Source organism: Vipera berus, assembly GCF_964194415.1.
Source record: "Vipera berus genome assembly, chromosome: 3".
Classification (NCBI taxonomy): Eukaryota; Metazoa; Chordata; class Lepidosauria; order Squamata; family Viperidae; genus Vipera; species Vipera berus.
This window is the reverse complement of record NC_138204.1, coordinates 54,791,857-54,813,020: the sequence shown is the minus strand read 5'-3', so window position 1 is coordinate 54,813,020 and position 21,164 is coordinate 54,791,857. Positions and strand designations below refer to the sequence as shown.

At 39.4% G+C, this 21,164-nt stretch overlaps 2 protein-coding genes across 4 annotated transcripts; one reads left to right on the top strand and one right to left on the bottom strand.

The window, feature by feature from the left end:
• Positions 1–15: 15 nt before the first annotated feature.
• Positions 16–3,301, bottom strand: CFAP144 (cilia and flagella associated protein 144). Of its 3 annotated transcripts, XM_081324537.1 has the most exons (4): positions 3,051–3,301; positions 2,262–2,321; positions 464–567; positions 16–231 (listed from the first exon to the last, which is right to left on the bottom strand). In XM_081324537.1, exons 1-4 carry the CDS (start codon positions 3,184–3,186, stop codon positions 121–123), a joined length of 411 nt encoding a protein of 136 aa, XP_081180663.1. In that variant the 5' UTR covers positions 3,187–3,301; the 3' UTR covers positions 16–120. The 3 variants fall into 3 exon arrangements, with proteins under 3 accessions (XP_081180663.1, XP_081180662.1, XP_081180664.1); XM_081324536.1 differs by lacking the exon at positions 16–231 and having other exon boundaries at positions 291–567; XM_081324538.1 differs by lacking the exons at positions 16–231; positions 2,262–2,321 and having other exon boundaries at positions 291–567.
• Positions 3,302–3,605: 304 nt separating this feature from the next.
• Positions 3,606–20,902, top strand: PIF1 (PIF1 5'-to-3' DNA helicase; the record flags this gene model as incomplete). Its single annotated transcript, XM_081323641.1, has 12 exons — positions 3,606–4,178; positions 5,509–5,635; positions 6,958–7,083; positions 7,177–7,330; positions 8,315–8,429; positions 8,500–8,606; positions 9,313–9,452; positions 10,238–10,344; positions 10,635–10,722; positions 11,558–11,703; positions 19,691–19,882; positions 20,248–20,902. 12 exons carry the CDS (start codon positions 3,606–3,608, stop codon positions 20,305–20,307), a joined length of 1,935 nt encoding a protein of 644 aa, XP_081179767.1. The 3' UTR covers positions 20,308–20,902.
• Between the last annotated feature and the right edge of the window lie 262 nt (positions 20,903–21,164).

Below are 21,164 nucleotides of genomic sequence, written 5' to 3'. Positions count from 1 at the left end.
AAGATAGCTTCCTTTCTTAAAATAACCAACTACAATGACAAGATGGTAATCTTGCAGGGTAGAAATCCTAAATTAAAGTTTAGTGTCTTCACAGTAAAATCCCTTGATGTTACTACAGCCTTATTTGGTTTTGGTCATTGCCTTCAAGCGCCACATAGCATCCATGTACCTGCTGATTTCAGTGCTCCGACTTGGAAAGTGCAGCCTACTATCGTTCCGGTTGATACTGATCTGTGAAAGAGAATATGATTTTAATATAAGAACATTTAAATAAAGGAACAAAGTGTTGGATGCTTCAGTATAACTTACTCTCATCTGACAACCCATTTGATACCACCTGAACCCTTTCAAAGCTTTCCAAAATCGTATCTTCCTGTGAAGGCTCATCTTGATCATAGCAGTATTTTGAAATTTGCATGGCAGTCTTCCCACAATATTTAGCTTTCACTGAAGTCCTACTTACCAGTGGTGTGGAAAACCAACCAATTTCCTGACTTTCAGTTTGGGGTTCTGTGTATTTCTTGGGTGGCTCAAGTGCAGCATGATGAATAAGTTTTAGGAATTTAGCTGTTGAGTTAAAGCATTGACAGAAATTATTAGGTAAATTGTGTGTGAAATAGTAAATGTGTGCAACTAGATTACTTGGAATTATGTAAATTGTGAATTCTATTGAACATTTAATGATATTTTGGTTTGCATAACTTACAGGTCTGTATCCAGCATTAGGTATTTTACTTTGGAATATACAGTACATGATGCTATTCAAGAAATACTGTCACAAGATGATTGACATAAAATAGAACACCAAAACAAAGCACAAAATTTTACTTTATTAAATTGCTTTAATGGTTCTTTCTGGGGAAAAGTTAGGCAGCTTTGATGTGGCATTTATATCTTGTATGTTTAATGAAGCAAAACTGCAAAACATTTTGTGTGACTTGATAAACATACTTAAATATGCATTTAATCTTTTCCTGTATTTAATGTTAGATTGTAGATCATGAACAATTTCTGCCTAGTAACATGCTCATATTTTTGTATCATGGCTTCTCATTCTGATCTAGATTTTGCCCTAATTTTTGCTGTTGGGGGCAATAAGCTGACTTTGTAAAAAATGCCGCTGGGGGGGGGGGCTGAAAGCCCTAATAAGCAGGCGTATACATAGAATGAAGGCTATTGCTAAGCATATTGATTTGTGCTTCTTAGATTGTAAGCCGCCCTGAGTCTTCGGAGAAGGGCGGGATATAAACGGGATTTAAAAAAAAAAATCCAAGAAATTTTATATCCTGCTGTTAGTTTTAGACAATACTTTGCATAATTTATAGAAATACAGGTGCCAATACAAAATATAATTACAGAAGATACTTTTTTGAAAATGTGGGAGAGGCAAAAAAAATCCTACACTTGATCTTGGCCAAGAAGCAACTCGTACATCCATCTAATGAGCCCACTTTTCGTTTTAGAATACTTTAGATTTTTGTTTGCATTTGAATGTGTTTTGTTTCACATTCTGGTGAGAGAAGTTCTCTGAGTTGGGCTTCAGCATGAGTTTGAAAGCTCAGAAGACCAAACCTCTGGTCCCAGTGACCAACCCAGATTGGACCTTGCAAAATAGATTTAGTTATATTTCCTCTTCATTTTTCTCTTACCTCATGCCCTAATTTCTTTGCAGAATTTTACACGATGTTGGTTAACCCAAAAGAAAATAGTATGATGGGCTTGTGTGAATAAAAGGGCTGAAGTCAAATTTGATGGCAACATTTTACAGACAGGAAATGTAAGCACTTTTTTGAGCAAAGGTAGTACCAGTAGTAATAGGTGCCTTGGGTGCAATCCCAAAACAACTGGAGCACCACTTGAACACCATCAGCATTGACAAAATTCACCATGAGTCAATTGCAAAAGCCAGCTTTACTTGGAACAGCTTACATCCTGCAACAATATCTGTAACATCACCAAACATCCACACTGCCTATCCCAGGTCCTTGGAAGGAGCTTGATAAGTGAATAAAAATGTCAGATCCAATCTGAACAACTGGCTAACTCTGCCATGAACCATAATAATACATTAGGGCATTCTAGGTACTTGAGAAAAACTAAGCATACGAAAGCAAATATCAGCTAAAGGACTGGCAGCTTCACATTGTGAAAGATAGTAATACTAAATCCAGTCTAAACATTTGACAATCAACCATAATAATAAAATATCAGCATCTATAACAAACTGCAATTTAAAAAAAACTGCTGTAACAGTGTCTTACCATCTGCAGGCTCCTCTAAGTTATCATGCCAAGAGGCAGGCTTCCCAGTTAAGGCATGAACTGGGGGCAAAAGCAAGATTATGGAATTAGCTATTGCTGATCTTCAGATTAAAGCTATCTTAAACTTTGTTTTAGACTAAGAGAATGAGAAAGTTCTCCTTACCTTTGGGAACATTTTAGAGTAACATTTAGTTTGAAATGCAGACTTTTGCAGAACCAAAAACACGCATAGAAACTGATGATTTCAGCCAGGTCTCTCTTTCGTTACACTCCCTTTATATATCAATTTGGTCTACATCAGGCTTTGATTACATTCAATAACAAGGATACGTTAAAAAAAGGGAAAGGGAGCAATACAGGTGGTCGACTTACAACCCCAAATGAGCCCAAAATTTATGTTGCTAAATGAAACATTTGTTCAGTGAGTTTTGCTGCATTTTACGACCCTTCTTGCCACAGCTGTTAAGTGAATCACTGCATTTGTTAAGCTGGTAACCTGGTTGTTAAGTGAACCTGGCTTCCCCATTGACTTTGCTTGTCGGAAGATCACAAAAGCTGATCACATGACCCCAGGACATTCCAAACTGTCATAAATATGAACCAGTTGCCAAGCACCTTAATTTTGAACATGTGACCATGGGGAATGCTGCCACGGTCGTAAGCATGAAAAACGGTTATAAGGTCACTTTTCCAGTGCCCTTGTAACTTCGAACCGTCATTAAATGAACTGTTGTTCAGTCTAGGACTACTTGTATTTCACAAAACTTGCCTTCTTCCAGCCCCACCTACCTTTCATGAGCGGGTTTAACGCATATTCGGTATGCAGGCGCTGGCATCGCAGCTCCTTCCGGACCGTCTCACAAAAGATCTTGTTCTGGCTTACCGGATCCAATGGTTCCTTTACGACCCCCTTAGCTACAGCCATGCGGCGTTACTTAGAGCGACTGTCAATCGCTCCAGAACCTCTGCCGACGCTTTGTAGTCTAGGCTGAGCGTATCCAGGGGCGGAGATCGTCGCTTCTGGTCTCCCAGCTACGTATTGACGAAGAACGTCGCAAGCCGGAAATTCTAACTCCTCCCCTCCTCTCTTTATTGGCTAAAAAATTAAAGCTTCCAAAATGCTGATTGGTCGTTGCGGCCGGTAGAAAACATTTGAATCCGCGTGAGTCCATAGCACGACTACGGCGGGGAAAGGCGACTTTAACGTGAAAATGTCTTTTCAAAACCCGGCTTGTTCAACAGCACGCTAAGGTGTCTGTTCCGCACAGGACGTAGACGTGAGTCGGGGTCTCGATCTCGTTCTGTCATGTTTGTGTGTTGCTGTCTCGCCTTTCACGCCTCAGAATGCAACCGGCAGAAGACTCAGAGCTGGATGGGAGGATTCGCTGCACGGTAGCAGTTGAGCATCTGGGTGCAGCGGCGGCCCCGAATCGGCTGCTCCTGCGAGATGCCTGGGTCACCCTTGGGCGGAATGAGTTTCGCGAACTGGTATTGCAGGTGACGAACACCTCGGGTCCAGGCCGTCTGCAGAACTTCCCTTTGCGACAGAATGAAATGCGACTCTTCACACGTTTTGTGAAGGATGGGAAGAGCTCGATCCGGTTGGGTCCCTTAGGTTCCAATTATGTGCAGCTGCTGCTCTCTAATTGTCCTCCGGATCGCTTGCGTCGCTTTGTTCAGACTCTGCGCATCAAATTTGAAGCCACCCAGCACAGAACGCGGCCGGTGGCTGAGCGGACAAGGCTCCTCTCTAGCTTGCCACGCACATTTGACACAGTAAGCCCGGTGCAAGTCCGCGATTTGCAACAAGCAAATGCCGGAGAAGCTCTGGCTAAGGTTACAGCCACCCCCACGAAAGGACAGACTTTACGCTGCAGGTCTCGGAAGCGTCCTATGGAATCAGTGGATGGGAGACAGGTAAGCTATCGTCTGCCTGAAAAGATAATACAGTATTTGCTTATACTATAAGCATAAATAATACTAAGCACTAAAGAAAAGATACAGAGAGTCATGCTCTCTGATGGTACTTTCCCCAAATCCAAGAAGGCCATTGAGTATATTGACTAGATGATAACATGTTAGGAAGATAGATTTTTGCCAATAATTTTATTAAAGTTTACAAATAAAAGGATAAAAAACTAATACAAACTAATGTTGTGCAGGTTCTGAGGTTTTGCTTGATTAAAAAAAATACAGGAAACCAGAAGTTGCCTTTAAGCTTTACGTTTTTATTCAGCTGAACAAAGACGGGCTCCTCTAAAAGAGAGAAGCCCCGAATGACAGAAATCCTTGTGTTTATTCTTTCTGATTGCATAGTAAGCAATCCACCCAGCAAAGCTGAGATACATAAGATAAAGATTTCACCCAGTATGTCTGGCACACTGTAGATAAGAAGGGAGAAAGCAGTAGTAGCTAAAAAAGTTCCCTTTCGGGTGTTTCCCTAAAGACATCCTACGTTCCCAGGTGGGTTAGGACATTGGGTGTTTTCCTTGCTGTCCTTTCATGACCCTGCATCCAGGACTCTGGAAGTGCCCAAAGACAGCAGGGCCATCTGCACATATTCACAATTGATACTTCCTAGGCTGTCTCCTAAGGGACGCGGTAGCTCAGTGGGTTAGGACGCTGAGCTTGTCGATCAGAAGGTCGGCAGTTTGGCGGGTCGAATCCCGAGTGCCGCGTAACAGAGTGAGCGCCTGTTACTCGTCCCAGCTTCTGCCAACCTAGCAGTTCGAAAGCACGTAAAAATGGAAGTAGAAAAATAGGGACCACTACGGTGGGAAGGTAACAACGTTCTGTGCACCTTTGGCGTCTAGTCATGCCGGCCATAGGACCACAGAAGATGTCCTCGGACCAAACGCTGGCTCTTCGGCTTTGAAACAGAGATGAGCACCGGCCCCTAGAGTCGGAAACGACTACCACGCATGTGCGGGGGAACCTTTACCTTTTAGGCTGTCTCCTAATTCCGGGTCAACACTAAGAAAAATATAAAAAAGAAGGAAAAGAAGAAAAGTAGAAATAAAAACAAAATAGATTGTATACATAATACATATACATCTATTTCCACCAGAACTGAACTCGCACTCCCAACTCATCTTCCCTCGTTCTTTCCTTCTCTCTTTGGCAAAGAGATAAAAGTGTAAACCCTGAATGGCACTCAGCCACTCTAATAATAAGCTCTGATTTCCTGAGATTCAAATGTATGATTTTTGCCTTTGGAACATCAGTTAAATGTGGATTGTCCCACCAGATGACTGAAGAACAGCAGGTGAAGAAGCCTTGGTTAATGAGCTCTCGAGCAACCCTTTCCCAGGAGCAGTCCAGAGTGCTGAGTGCTGTGTTGAGTGGAAAGAATGTCTTCTTCACAGGGAGTGCTGGTAAATGAAAAGGGGTGAGAAGGGTGTATATGATTAGTCACTTCAAATTAGGAATCCCAGATCTTTTCTATGATTATGGTGGGGATTCAAGCTAAATAGCTCCCGCTGCTGTTATTCATAAGAGATTTACCTAATGGTTTTTTGGATTTCTTTTGAGTGTGTATGAATAGATTATTTTCATGTTTTGTGGAATTCTTAGTTATAAACTGCCCTTTTTAAATTGTCAGACCTGTACATCCCAAGTTCGCTTTTGTCAGTAAAAAGTCCAAAGGGTAAGAGCAAATGGTCTTAAGGTCATGTTGCAAATAAAAAAAATGAAGATTCCAATAGAAGTGAATAAATGTAGCACGGGGTTGAACAATGGAGTCCTTACTGATCTCTGAGTGTGGGTTGTTTGCTCACAGACAGTTCATTACCTGATCAGGTAATATCAGTGCTACTCTGTGGAGAGTATGCTCCCTGTTTATATACAGTAGCTTGTTCTGCCGTGTTGGTGAGGTTGTCATTTTCTCCTTGGTAGTTCCTTGATTAGGATATTGTAAAATCCTAATTCCGAGGATTATTGGATATGGTAAAATCCTAAACCCAAGCTGTATTGTAAATCAATATCCTAATTAAGGAACTACCAAGGGGGAAAAAACCCCAAGACTGGTGGGGCAAGCTACTATAAATAAACAGGGAGCAAACCCCACTCTCAGTAGCACTGATGATGTTACCTAATCAGGTAGTGAAACATCAAACTCAGAAACACCAAGCTCAGAGATCATCAAGGACTCCATTGTTCAACACCGAACTATATTTATTCACTTCTTTTGGAATCTTCATTTTTTATTTGCAGCATGACCTTAACACTATTTGCTCTTACCGTTTGGACTTTAAAAAGGCAGTTTATGGAAAGAAGGAAGCTATGATGTAACCTCAGAGAGAGGGTAAAATGTAAATGCATTTATAATTGCTGCAAAGAAGATCACAAGACGCTTCTTTATAATTTTTCCTTTCCCCCCCCCTTTTTCCATTTTCTCCCTTTTCTTTTCTCACTATGCACTATTTTTCTTTATGTACTCTATTTCTTTCCCATGGTTTTTAATTTGTTAAAAATTTCTTTAATACACACACACAAAGTCCCTGGTTCAGAGCAGTTGCTCTCTTTTAAAATTGACCCACTGTTGCATCCTAAATACCAACCCTTAAGCACAGGAAACTTTGTACAGTACTTGCCATTTAAATACTCCCTAAATAATCATAAATTGTAGAGAGGAGAATATGAGCAACTTTGAATGAATCGAATGTTGTTTCTCTAACAGTAACTTTTGTTTTCAAAGGAACCGGGAAATCCTATTTACTGAAAAAGATTGTGGCCTCCTTTCCTCCAAATGGTACTTATGTCACAGCCAGCACAGGAGTAGCAGCATGTCAGATTGGGGGCATTACACTCCATGCTTTTGCAGGTAACCGGAGTTCAAATCCTGGGAGGGAGAGAGGTTGTAAAGAATTTAGGCCTGGTATGCCACTCTCCCGCCCTCTTAATTTCCCCTTTGTAGGTATCGGGTCAGGAAAGGCCCCTCTGCATCAGTGTCTTGAGCTGGCCCAGAGACCTGGGGTTCGGCAGCAGTGGCTGAATTGCCGCTGTCTGATCATTGATGAGATCTCAATGGTGGAAGGGGAATTCTTTGATAAACTGGAGGCAGTGGCTAGGTATGTAGAACCTCCTTTTTTGAATGTATTCCTATACTTACACTGTTCCTAAGTAAATGGATCTAGAATACCACAGGAAGTGTTGCAGACTGCTAAGGAGCAGTCACCTTATGGATATTAGATTAACTTCTTCCTACGTGACATTTAGAAGTTTGTTGAAAACAGTTTTTCCAGAGAAGGTTCACAATCCTTAACTATTATGTCATCTTTTTGTTAGTTTTATTGTTAATCTCTATCTTGGTTATTAACTTTATGATTTATTTTTATCCCTTTAATCATATTGTACCATAGTTGTTGTTTTTTTACTTATATAAACTGCTGAGAGTCATGAGATTTCAGCAAGATAGCTATTCAACCACCTCTCTGCTGCAGTAATATAGTGTTAATAACTAAAAGATTGGTCATCTGGTTAACTCATGAACTGGCTTAGATTCTAGCTGTGACACATAGTCTCAACTCCACTAACTCTTGAGCATACTATGAAGCACATAATATATTCTCCATCCACCCCACCCAAAGTATCTGAAATCCCTGAAGTGCTTTTCAGGTTTTGGAAGGGAATGTGCCAATGGTGTGATTAACCCTTAGAGGAATTATGGGTTGTTGCAATGGATTGGAAACCTGTGGGGGATTAGGACTGTAGCCACTATTGTCACTGTACTTCTAGAGATAAGAGGGAGGGAGGGAGGGAGGGAGGGAGGGAGGGAGGGAGGGAGGGAGGAAGGAAGGAAGGAAGGAAGGAAGGAAGGAAGGAAGGAAAGGAAAGGAAAGGAAAGGAAGTAAGAAAAAAGAAAGCCAGCTGTTGGAAATGGGAGTATGGCTTATCCTTTCATAATTTGGAGCTTTTCCTGCTTGATTGGAAATCCTGGAATTGCAGACCTAATACACTAAAAAAGGTGATTTTTGGATACTGCATTCAATTTTCCTGGCCCAGATCATTAAAAAACCTCTTTTGAATCTTTGTTCTATTTGCTTTCTGGCTAGAAATGTCAGGAAATGTGAGGATCCATTTGGAGGAATCCAGCTTATCATTTGTGGAGACTTCTTGCAATTGCCTCCCGTTGCCAAGGACCACAGACAGCCCAAGTTCTGTTTCCAGGTCTGTTGCAGTTGCTGCTGTTTCTGACTATGTGGTCAGTCACTAGCTGACCTGGAGTGTGCTTTTACAGGCAAAGAGCTGGAGAAAATGCATCCATCTCAACATGGAGTTGACAGAGGTTCGGAGACAGACTGACAAGGAGTTCATTTCTCTTCTGAATGCTGTCCGTCTTGGCAGGTGAGATGTCTTCTTGTTCATTAGAACCATCAGGTGGGAAAGGATGGGGATCTGTCCTCTTGGGATGGAATGATTGAAACCTAGAGATCCTTCTTTTCCCATCTCTCCCTCATTTTATTTCCGAACGTTGACAGTGTTATATCTGCCAAGTTTGAGTGCTGACTGAGGTTTCATCATTTTCTTTTAATTCTTCACAAAACTTCGAATGTAACATTCTTTGAATGATGGGATCCTAAGAGAAATGTTGGGTGATATTTGCCACCAATGAAATAATTTGTGGCAATTGTTATGGCAACCTTTCTGATTCATTGGTTCAGCTATTCCTATCACTAGCCAGACTGGTTGGAGTTGATGGAACTGGAGTTAAGTGGGATAGGAAGTTAGTGTGGAGGAATGGTCTTTTTTTCTCAATAGGCAGGGAAACATACAGTACAATTTGTCCAATAGATAAATATTTAGTGTTTTTTAGAGTTGCTGTGATGCCAGGATTTCTACACACCCATGGATCTCAATTACAGGTCTTAGCTCTTGTGATTTTAAATACTGCTACTGCAGGGGTATCAAACTGGTGGCCCGCTGGCTGGATGTGTCGTGTGCAGGCCACGCCCACCCCAGGTCCTCAAAGGCAAAAAAATGTCACGATACATTACGATACAACACGTGATGCAAACGAGTTTGACACCCATGCTCTTCTGCAATCTGACAGATGTACAGAGGAAGTCGTCAGACTGCTGACCCAAACAGTAATGCAAAAAGTGGAGAGAGACGGAATACTGGCTACACGGTTGTGTACTCACAAGGATGATGTAGAGTTCACAAACAGCATGCAGCTGCAGCAATTATCTGGTAAGAATCAGGCAGCAACGCCTAGTGAGATACAGTAAGTAGCTCTTTCTTTGCCTTTGAGAAAGAAGATGACTTCCCATATGAGTTGTAAAAACTTAGAACCAATAATAGGAATTATTTCATATCATTTTTGTTTTGAATGAAATGTGATATACTGTCTTATCAGTTGTAGAGATTATAAGGTTGTACTTTGGGAATCCTGTGAACTCTTGATGTTCAAAATATTTGTGGTTGTAGAAGGATAAACTGAGAGGCTTGTGGTCAGTTCCTGGAACATTATTTAGGAAGCATTTTTTTCAAACTAATTTTAGCCAGAAGTTCCCCACTCATTTGCACCAATTGGATAAATCTGGAAATTTGAGAATAGACTGTGGGACAGCTTCATAAACTAGATGCACTGTTAGGTTGTCTACTCACATAATTTTTTTATATGAGTCACAGGACCTCAGTTTCTCAGAAATTAACCAGGTAGGTATGTTGCTTGCCAAATCTTTACTTTTCTGTTATTTCCCCCATCCTCCTCCCTCCCTGCTACTACTTTTATCACAACTGCACTTATTTACAAATCTGTGCCCAGTAGTCCCCTACCTTGTTATTTGTTCAATATTTTAAAGGTCTTCATTTCTAGAGGCTGGAGCTTTAGTTTAAAGCATGCCAGTTTCCATTCCTATTTATTAATTTGAAAAAAATAATAACAAGCGTAGTGTTGCAGGATGTCTGAGAGGATATAAGTTTGCAACACTGCCATCAGAACTCTAGTAAATAAAATGTTATTTCTTTTCCAGGACAGTTAAGGTCTTTCAAGGCTGTTGACAGTGATCCTATGTTGGCAAAGACTCTTGATGCACAGTGTCCTGTGAAGAGCATTATTGAACTCAAAGAAGGTGCCCAGGTGAACAAACAAACCTGAGCACTGCTTGAGACAGAGGTGTTGTGGCTGCTTCTGAGATCCTTCTCTTTCTTTGCAACACATTCACATCTGGAATCAGATCTCGCCAAATGCTAGAGTCTCCGTGATTTTAACACCTATATCCTAATCGCTAAGCACTTCTCTGGATGATTCCCTTACCCGCAAATGGGTGGAGGATGGTTTCGTTAGCATGCAGTGGAAGTAAATCTACTTTTAGAAGGTGCCGTGGAAAAATCCACAAAAGCATTCCTGTGTCTTTCCTTTTTTAATAGGTGATGCTTACAAAGAATCTTGATGTTTCTCAAGGTCTGGTGAATGGGGCTCGTGGAGTTGTGATTGGATTTGAAACTGAAGGGAAAGGTTGGTTTCTGACGGGCACACACTTTGGATGCTCTCCTCATGGGTAGTCATGTGGAATGAAGAAAGTACATTCAACTGTTACGATTGCAATGCAACACTGGCATTAATATTAATAAAAAATAGGAAACTCATCAAAAAAGTTATGTCATATACATAAAAACCTCCACCCTTCCTCCTTTGAGAAATTTGTTTGAAAGTGTCGTTCCTTTCTTTTTGCCCCAAACTATCTAGGTCAGTTCTAACAATCTCCATTGCTACAGATCATGTCCAGATTTCACTTTCTAATGTAATCCTGTGCATTGTTCCTTTAGAAGATTTACTACAGTCTTGCTTCACAGATAGTGGACAGTCATTCTATAAAATACTGTGATAGATGGTAGTTTGGCATATTACCTACACAGGTAGTCCCCAATTTACAACTGGTTGCATAGCAACCTTTTGATACTTGCAATCTGGTTTTAAAGTTCTAAGCGCCTCCCCCCAGGCTTTGTGCCCTATGGTCACAGTTAGGGTGCTTGCCAACCAGATTTATTTATGACTGCAATTTTTGGCTTTTTTTTTTGGCTGGAAATCACCATTTACTTCTGTTTTCTGGCAAAAACCAATGGCTTCATTTAATGACCATGACAGTTCATTTAACTTCAGTGTTTGCTTAATCCCTGCAAAAAAGGTAATAAAATCAGGCATGGTCATCTGGTGACCCACTTAACAACAGCTACAACCTATGAGGCTAAATTATGGTTGTAAGTTGAGGATTACCTGTAACTATCAGTAGTGAGATATTGCAGTACCGGATAATAGATGTAGAAGTACTATGACTTGTGTTTTGCTATAGGTCTGCCCAAAGTGAGATTTCTTTGTGGCGTGACTAATGTTATTGGAGTGGAGCGACTGGTTTTTAAAGGACCAGCAGGCACTTACCTTACTCGCCAACAGCTACCCCTGAAGCTGGCTTGGGCCATTTCTATCCACAAGAGCCAGGTTTGTTATCCATTTTATTTTTGTGGGAAACAAAACAGTAATAATGGTCTATCACTGGACTTCTCTAAGTAACGGCAGAATTTTGCTTTTTCTACTAGACTCTATCAGTGTTAAAATGCTGAAAAATTATTAGTCAGTTCTGTTCTTTTTTGCCCATACCTGATGGAATCCAACTTGTTTTGTTCCTACCAATGATTTATAAAACTGAGCAGACCAAAACTGCACACTAAATGTCATTAATGTACAACTTTATCCCTAAACTTTAAAATAGATCTTATAATGCAATGCACAGGTAATCCTCAGTTATTTTTTTTTTATTGAAAAGTTTTAACATACATTTTGTCATTAACAGTCCCCCCTCCCCCTCCCTTCTCCCTCCCTCCCTACCCCTCTCCCCCTCCCCCCCCGACTTCCCAGAGCTAAGTACAAGGTATAAAAACAAAAAAAAAAAACGATCATAAACATCCATATGCTAACAACCATAAACTCTAAAATCTATCACTCTCTGGCTCATATAGGATAATACAAACACTATTAATATTAAGTATATATAGAAAAAAAGAGAAAAAAGAAAAAGAAAAGGAAGACTTATTCAAATGCTACATGAAACTTTTTAGTCCTATATTTGTTCTGGATATACTCAATCCATTTTCTCCATTCCATGATATAATGTTCTTGCGAGTGATCTTTCAAATAAGCCGAGATCTTTGCCATCTCTGCCAGGTCAGAAACCTTTAAAGTCCATTCTTCTATGGTCGGCAGTTCCTCCTTCTTCCAATACTGACCTATTAAGAGTCTTGCTGCCGTAATTAAATTCAACATCAACTTAGTGTCCACAACCGTAGCATCTGTAATTATTCCCAACAAAAAAAGTTGCGGACAAAACTTTATCCTTTGCTTGAAAATCTTCTGCATATTCCACCAAATTTTTATCCAGAAGGCCTTCACCTTTTTGCAAGTCCACCATATGTGAAAATATGTTGCATCTTCATCGCCACACCTCCAGCATTTTGGCTGATAATTCGGGTACATACTTGCAAGCTTTTTAGGATCTAGATGCCATCTATAAAACATTTTATAAAAGTTCTCTCTTAAATTTTGAGCTTGTGTAAATTTTACGTTCCTCACCCAAATCTTTTCCCACGTGTCCATTGTAATAACTTCTTGGATGTTTTGGGCCCATTTTATCATACAATCCTTAACAAGTTCTGTTTCTGAGTCAATCTCTATCAATGCAAGATATATCCGTTTAATATGTGCTGGTCCCTGATTTCTAATTTGCTTTATCAGATTTTCATCAGTCATTGTAAAACCAGTTTTCTGGTCTTCTTTCCACCTGGCCCGTAGCTGAATATATTGAAACCAAGTTTGAACAATCTTCTCATCTCGCAAGAGACTGTATGATTTCAGACACCAGACATTTCTTTCCAAGCTTAAAATCTCCTTATACGTAGTCACATCATGTTTAAAACCAACATTTATATTTTCTATTGCGTGTTTTGGAATTGCCCACAAAGGTATCTTACAGTCTAACTTATATCTATACTTCTTCCAAACTCTCAGCAATGCCTGTCTTAAAATATGCACTCTAAACACATTATCTACCTTCTTATCATACAACAAATATGCATGCCAGCCAAACAACAAATCGTGGCCCTCAAGATTTAATAATCTCTCTTGTGTCAAATTAATCCAATCACTTATACCTGCTAACGCAGCAGCTTCATAATATAATTTAAGATTAGGCATTTTAAGACCACCTCTTTCACGAGTATCCTGCATAATCTTAAGTTTAACTCGTGGCCTTTTCCCTGCCCAGACAAATTTGTTGATACCTCGCTGCCATTCCTCCAAATTAGAATCTTTCTTAAGAACCGGTATCATTTGAAATAAAAATAAAAATTTAGGCAGGACATTCATTTTCACTGCTGCGATTCGCCCCAACAAAGACAATTGCAGTTTTTCCCAACTCTCCATTTCTTTTTGAATTTTTCCTCATAATTTTTCATAGTTGTTTTTATATAATTTTGTATTAGAGGGCAACAGAAGCACCCCCAAATATTTGACCTTTTTAACAATCTCAAATCCAGTTAACCCTTCTAAAAGGGCCTTTTGCGATGCTGTCATGTTTTTAGCCAAAATTTTAGTTTTTTGTACATTAACTTTAAATCCAGAAACCTTCCCATATTGCATTATTATCTCCATCAGGTCCACAACAGAGCTCTCTGGCTGGGTCACTGTAACAACCAGATCGTCTGCGAACGCTCTCAATCTATAATCCTGATCTCTAATTTGTATACCCTTAATTCTTTCCGAGTTCCGTATTTTTACCAATAATATCTCCAATGTTAACATAAATAACAAAGGCGATAACGGGCACCCTTGCCTTGTACCCTTCTCAATATTACATGCTTCTGTCAAACTATTATTAACTATTATTCGGGCTGTTTGTTTTTGATATAATGCCCTAATTGGTTGCAGAAATTTATCCCCAAAATTCATTTTATCTAAAACTTTCATCAAAAATTGCCAGTTCAATTGATCAAAGGCTTTTTCAGCATCTAAAAAAATTAGCGCCGCAGGGATCTGGTTGTTCCTTTCCAAAAATTCCAACACATCAACTATATGCCTCACGTTATTTTTCATTTGCCTACCACTAATAAACCCAGTTTGATCTCCATGAATCACCTGTTGCAGAACCCTCATCAATCTATTAGCCAACACCTTAGCAAATATCTTGTAATCTGTATTTAAAAGTGATATCGGTCTGTAGTTTTTTACTTGAGTAACATCTTGGTCTTCCTTCGGAATCAAAGAAATAAAAGCAGTTCTCCAAGACGGAGGCACCTTTCCCCCTCTCTGAATTATCTGGAACAATTCCTTTAACGGTTTTATCAACTCTAATTGTAAATTTTTGTAGTAAGCCGCAGTCAGACCATCCGTACCTAGCGCTTTATCCACCTTCAACTCCTTAATTGCTGTAAGAATTTCTTCTTCTGTAATCAATTGATTAATCTCCTCTTTTTGTACTTGCGTAAGAACCGGGATGCTAGCATTCTCCAAATATACATCAATGTCTTTTTCATTAATCTTCTCCTTAGCATATAATTTAGAATAAAAATCCACAAAGGCTTCCTTAATAAGATCCTGTTGAAACACAACCTTTCCCTTATGTTCAATTTTGTCTATATTAGAACCCTTTGCTTTTTCCTTAGTCTGTAAGCTAGCCATCTACCTGGCTTATTAGCATTGCAAAAAGTATTATGCCTGGCAAACCGCAAATTGGTTGCCACCTGGTCAGCCATTAGCTTATCAAATTGTCCTCTTAATAGCTTAATAACCTCCTTAGTCTTCACATCCAATGGATTCAAAATCAAGGCCTTCTCTTTTTCCTTAATTTCATTCTCCAATTCTTTCCTTCTAGCTTCCAAAGTACGTCTGTGTTTATTATTCATATATATCAACACCCCTCTCATATAGGCCTTGCTAGCATCCCAAACCATGTCCATAGAAGTATCCTTATTCATATTAATTTCAAAAAAATCCTTCATCCATTGTTTACATTCTTCCACATTTTTCTGATTTCTAAACAAGTTCTCATTTACGCGCCACGAGCGCCTATCTCTATTGTCCTTATTGATCTCTAACCATACTGGACTATGGTCAGAAATAGCTCTTGCACAGATCTTTACCTTCTTAATCCTAGAAAAAAAGTCGTTAGTCAGCAAAATGAAGTCAATCCTGGAAAAAGATTGATGTCTATCCGAAAAAAATGTATAATCCTTTTCATGCGGGTGTGTGTCACGCCAAATGTCTCGCAGTTCCAAATCATCCTTCATTTCAAAAAAAGATTTAGGCAATCTGGCATGACACGGAACACGCTTAAAAAAACCAGCCTTATCCATCTGTACATCCAAAACACCATTCCAGTCCCCCATAAAAATAAACGATTTGTAATCCAACTGAGTAAGCTTTGTATGAAGTAAACTAAAAAAATCAGCTTGTTGTTGTTGTTGATTAGGAGCATACAGTCCAACTAAAAGCGTTTTTTTGCCTTCTAGCAACAAATCTATCATAACGTATCTTCCATGCTTATCTGCTTCAATTAAGTCCGCTGTTAAAGCACTTTTAACATAGACAACCACTCCGTTTTTCTTATTCATTGCAGAGGCGACAAATTGCGTGCCCAACCTTGAGTTCAATAAATACTTTTGGTCCATGGCCCTAATATGCGTTTCTTGCAAGCATATAACATCAATCTTAAATTGTTTTAAATATTGAAAAACTTTCTTTCTCTTCTGAGGCGAATTTAGTCCATTAACGTTCCAGGTTAGAAATTTAGTCGCCATACTTGTCATCCCGAAGCTGTTGGAGCACATCTTTAATAGCCCCTCTATCTCCTTTGGGCCGTGCTCCTCCCACTGCCTCGCTGTAAGTACGCTTTGAAAATTCCATAAACTTCTGTTGGTCTTGTTCTTTTATTTGTTTTGCTCGTTTTAAAGCAGCACGCGTCACCCTCAGCTCTCCAGCATCAGCCAACGAAGTTATAATTTGATCCCCTCTAGCACCGTTCTCCTCTGTCTGTCCATCTTCGGCCTCTTGAGGTTTTCCTTCTCCAAATCCCTTTGCAGCTTCCAGAAGTGATAGTGGGGTTGCTTTTAAAACATTATTGTAGAAATCACGCGCCTGTGTCACAGTAACCAGACGGTATCTTTTACCTTCATGCATCACCACCAATCCAACTGGGATCTCCCATCTGAACCTTATATCACGTTGCTTAAGTTCCTGCACAAGAAATGCAAAGTCCTTCCTTCTCCTTAAAATCTTTGGAGGAATTTCCTTTAAAACCAAAACTTCTTGGTCAGCAACCAGTACTTTAGTATCATAGGCGGCTTGAATAACTTCATCTCTAGTTTCTCTCTTTGCAAAATAAACCACCACATCTCTAGATAGCTTTCTCTGTCTAGCAATCCATGAGTTTACACGAAAGACTTTATCCATGCATCCCTTTATTTCAGATGCTGGCTGACCCAATACTGCTTCCAGAGCCTCAGAAATCAGCTGCTTTAGGTCTTCTTTGGTATTTTCTTTTAAGCCTCTGATTCTAACAGCATACTGCATCTGATGATACTGAACAAGACTCAATTCTCTGTCCATTTTGTCTCTTAAATCTTCATTCTCCAGTACCTTTACTTCTAATATAGCATTCTTTTGAGTCAGATCTTCCACTTTTTCATCCAAACCTTGCACACATTCAGCCACACTTTCCACTGTAGACAAAATGTCTACCCTCATCGCACTGAAGGTAATCCTCAGTTATTGGCTATTTTTGTTCAGTGACTGTTTAAAGTTAGAACCATGTTGAAAAAAAACAATTTTACAGCTCATTTATGACCTCTGCAGTATCCCTTAGTCATGTGATTGCCATTACAGTTCGTAGACATCCTCCTGTGCCCAACCTGTGTTCCCCCCCACCCCATTCTCACAGAGTAGATTAATTGAAGAGAAGGGGATTGGAAAAAAAAATAAGCTATTTGCTTTTCTAAAAGCAATCCGATGACGTCAGCAGCCCAAGGCTGGGAACCACAGGCATAGTACTCTCTAGAAATCTCTTTCCAATCTCTCTGCTTTGCAGGGGGAGGGGATGAAGAAAGCAAGCAATTTCTGTAAGCAATCTCTCCTTTGTCTGACCTTTTCCTACTGCCAGTACAACAGCCTTTCTGTTGAAGTTTAGAAGAGCAACAACTTACTCTCTTGAAATCCCTTTCTATCCAATTTCTCTACTCTGTGGTGGGGAGGATTAATAAGGGTAGTGATTTCTGTAGGCAATTTCTCCTTCACCTGACCTCCCACCCTCCCAGGTAACAGTGAGAATTCGTGTAGATTTTCCTCCTTGTTTATATATAGTACAGTAATTCTCAACTAACAACCAAAACTGGGACTGGAATTTTGGTCAGAAGTTGTGGTTGTAAGTCAAAGTACCCACGAGATTGGACTTTGTTTTTTTTACTCTTTTTACAGCAGTTATTACGTCCAAATTACACAGTAATTAAGTGAATCAAATCCATTATCTCGAATGGTTTTGACTGGAAACTGGCCAAAAACACTGGAAATTGGGGGAAAAATAAACCATGGTCACGGAGCTGTGGGACATGGCATTTGGTCATAAATGTGAGCCAGTTGCCAAGCACCTGACATGCAGCGACATAACTACAGCGGTATCTTTATCCATGGTGTCTTCAAACAGTCATTACATGAACGTTCATAAGTCAAGGGTTACCTCTAGCTTATCCTGCCAATTTTGGTGGGAAACCAAAAGAACCGAAACACATCGTCTCCAGTAGCCAACATCCAGATAATCAGGGATTAGCACTAGACAAATAATCACACACAATACAATGACCTAATCAAGGAACTGCCAAGGAGAAAACCATACCCCCACCAATATTGGCAGGGCAAGCTACTGTATATAAACAGGGAGCAACCTTTCCCCCCGACACACACACACACACAGTACACACCAGTACTGATATTACTTGATCTGATAATGAAACATCAGTGAGAAACAACTAAGCCCAGAGAGCATCAAGGTTTCCACTGTTATCTGGGTGTTTGGAGCCCTAATCTGGTAGCCCTATTATACCATTTAAAGTTCTATCCCCTAATTCTGGGGTCATCAGAAAAGTACACTGGCCTAAAATTTACTGCCCCAATTTCTGAGGATATATATTGCTACACAGTAATTAAGTTGATGATTGGTGCCCTCCTTTTTTGTTTTTATCTGGGACAAAGCAAGCAAAGAAATTGGTGGATTCCCTTGGTTTCTCTTTCCTTGGCTTTCCTTCCTACCAAGCATTGCTCGCCAACTGGAAAATAACTAACAACTTTTGCTTATTTGGATTAGGACAATTAGGTGAGTGTAGGCAAGGGCTTGGAATGGTATAATTAGCCTTCGGTCAAACTGTCCAATTAAAAGAATGCTAAATATATATCCAAAAATAGCCTGGATGACAGGTCAGTCATGGAGGAGGACGGTAAACTAAAGGGAGAAAAAGTGATTGAGAACATGTGAACTTCATCCTCAGGTAATCTTAAAAGGAACGGTAGTGCCTGCAGCATTAATCCAATTCTGTCCACATGGCCAGAGGCATCTGGAAGTAGCCTGTGAATGCCCATGAAGAAGAAAAGAGTAGACAAAATAGTGCTAACAGTATGACTGTACAAAAATATATTGGTCAGAGCAGCAGAAAATCTGTAATGTGTTGAAAGTTAACAGAACAAGCAAGATATAGTTTACAGAACCCAGATTTTTTTTCCTGGTTTAAGCTGAACTTCTGGGCAGCAAAACCTGCTTTTTTAAATGCCAGGTGCTCTTTCAAAAGTGCTACACTCATATAAATAAGAAGCCTGCATAAAACCTGGTAAGTGCTTTAGAAAAGCACCAATCAGACATTGCACCAGTACATTTATCACCAGGGGTCTCGTCTCTTCTGCTACTCAAGCAAAAAAAGACCATGCAAGGCAGTTCTTTATTGGAGGAGAGATGCATGCTGGCGGCAGCTGCCTAAAGTAGCAGTAGAAGCTGAGCAGATATTCAGCTTCTGATCATGCCAGCAATTACTCTGTAGAAAAAAATATGTTAAGACAGCATCCATAGCAAAACCTGTCAGGAGAATTACTTTAAAACTGGAACTAAACAGTTTAAGATACATAAGTAGAATAAGTAGAACTGGAAATAAGTCAAGATCATAAGGATACTGACGTTGAAAAAAATAAGTTGTTATATTTGTACTGCAGTCAGAATGCAGCAAGCCCAAAGTTATAATTCCACTTGCTGAATAGTTTTCCATTATTATTCCAAAGATAAACCCAGGCTATCCATCCTAGCAGTTGACTTATGTACATACTTCAATATACATTAACTGTTGGTGTTCCTAGCTCACTCTTGTCTACTAATGATTTTCAATCTTCACATTTCTTTTTCTAGGGTATGACTTTAGACTGTGCTGAGGTTTCTTTAGCTCGCGTCTTTGAAAGTGGGCAGGCATATGTAGCACTTTCTCGAGCTCGTAATCTTGCAAGTCTTCGAGTTTTGGATTTTGAAGCCAAGGTAGTCAGAGCTAATCCATGTGTGCTGCGATTTTACAAGGAGCTGAAGAGAGACCAATTTTTAAATCAGGTAATTTGTCATTAGGTTATTCCAGTGTAGTGCAATTTGGACAGTTTATTCCTCTACAGACTGGATACATGGGGGCGCGGGCAGGAGATGCATAGGAGACTGGAGCAAGGCCTTTAACTGACTAGTGGTATTACTGAAGTTTCTGGGTAAAACAGTACCAAACTCTTGAACAATTATTTTTGGTTTGTAGGTCTCCGTTTTTGTAAATGGTATTTTCCATTTGCCCTCATCTTCTTTAATAAACTACAGACCACAATTTTATTACTTAAAGTTTTAATAGAGCAAAGTAGATCTCAGTATAAGGGGCTGACCCGCTTCTTTGGCTAAGGTGTTTAATAACTTGAGACTTTGTTTTTACTCTTTAGGCCTCTTTGCATTCCTATATTCATGTTGGTAAAGAAAATGAAAAAGTTAAAGGGACATAAATGGAATCCTTCATACCATTTACCGGTATTTACTTTTGGAACAACTGCTTCTACAAATTCAGTATGTCTATGAACTATTGAAGCATTGTGAAGAAGGGAAGAATTACATGAAACATCGTTTTCTATAAACATGGACAGTCCATATAGCTAAAATGGACATTTAAGTTTTAACCCAAATCATGCTGTTTCTGGAGATTGCACTGACAGATCTTAAAAATTACTTGAAGCCACCTTGATGAAAGTCAAATTTTGCTAGGATATTTACTTCAAATAGCATTTACACTGTGTGTATAATATTTGACATTACTGAATAAAACTTAAAGGACTCAATGACTTCCTTAATAAACCAAATAAAATTTTACCTAATAATCATTATAAATGCATGATTGATAATTCAATAGCCTGGATTATTTTGCTTCTCTTAATGTACCAATTTTGAGAAAGGTCTTACACTTTTTAGATTGAAAAGAAACACTTTCATTTTCTTTGTATTGTAGTTTTTTATACAGTATGGCTTCTCGAATTTAAAAGCCAACCAGATAGTGATCTGCATCACATCCTAGTGTCTACAAAGAGATTCTCTGTATATATTGCACTGCAATTTCAAGAATAGAAATTTGTTCCCTTAGTTAACAGAACTTGAAACAAATTCAATTTAAAATCTGAATATCTTGAAGCAAAGTCAATTTTGCTACTTAAATAATATTCCATATGATACTTGTTAAAATGTACTGTTCTACATGCACAGCAAGCAATTCTGAATTTTCTGTTAACTGCCTAAGAAAATAATGTAATGGTATGGTCTAGTAGTTAAGGCACCAGGCTAGAAAGTGGGAGATTATGAATTCTAGCCCCAC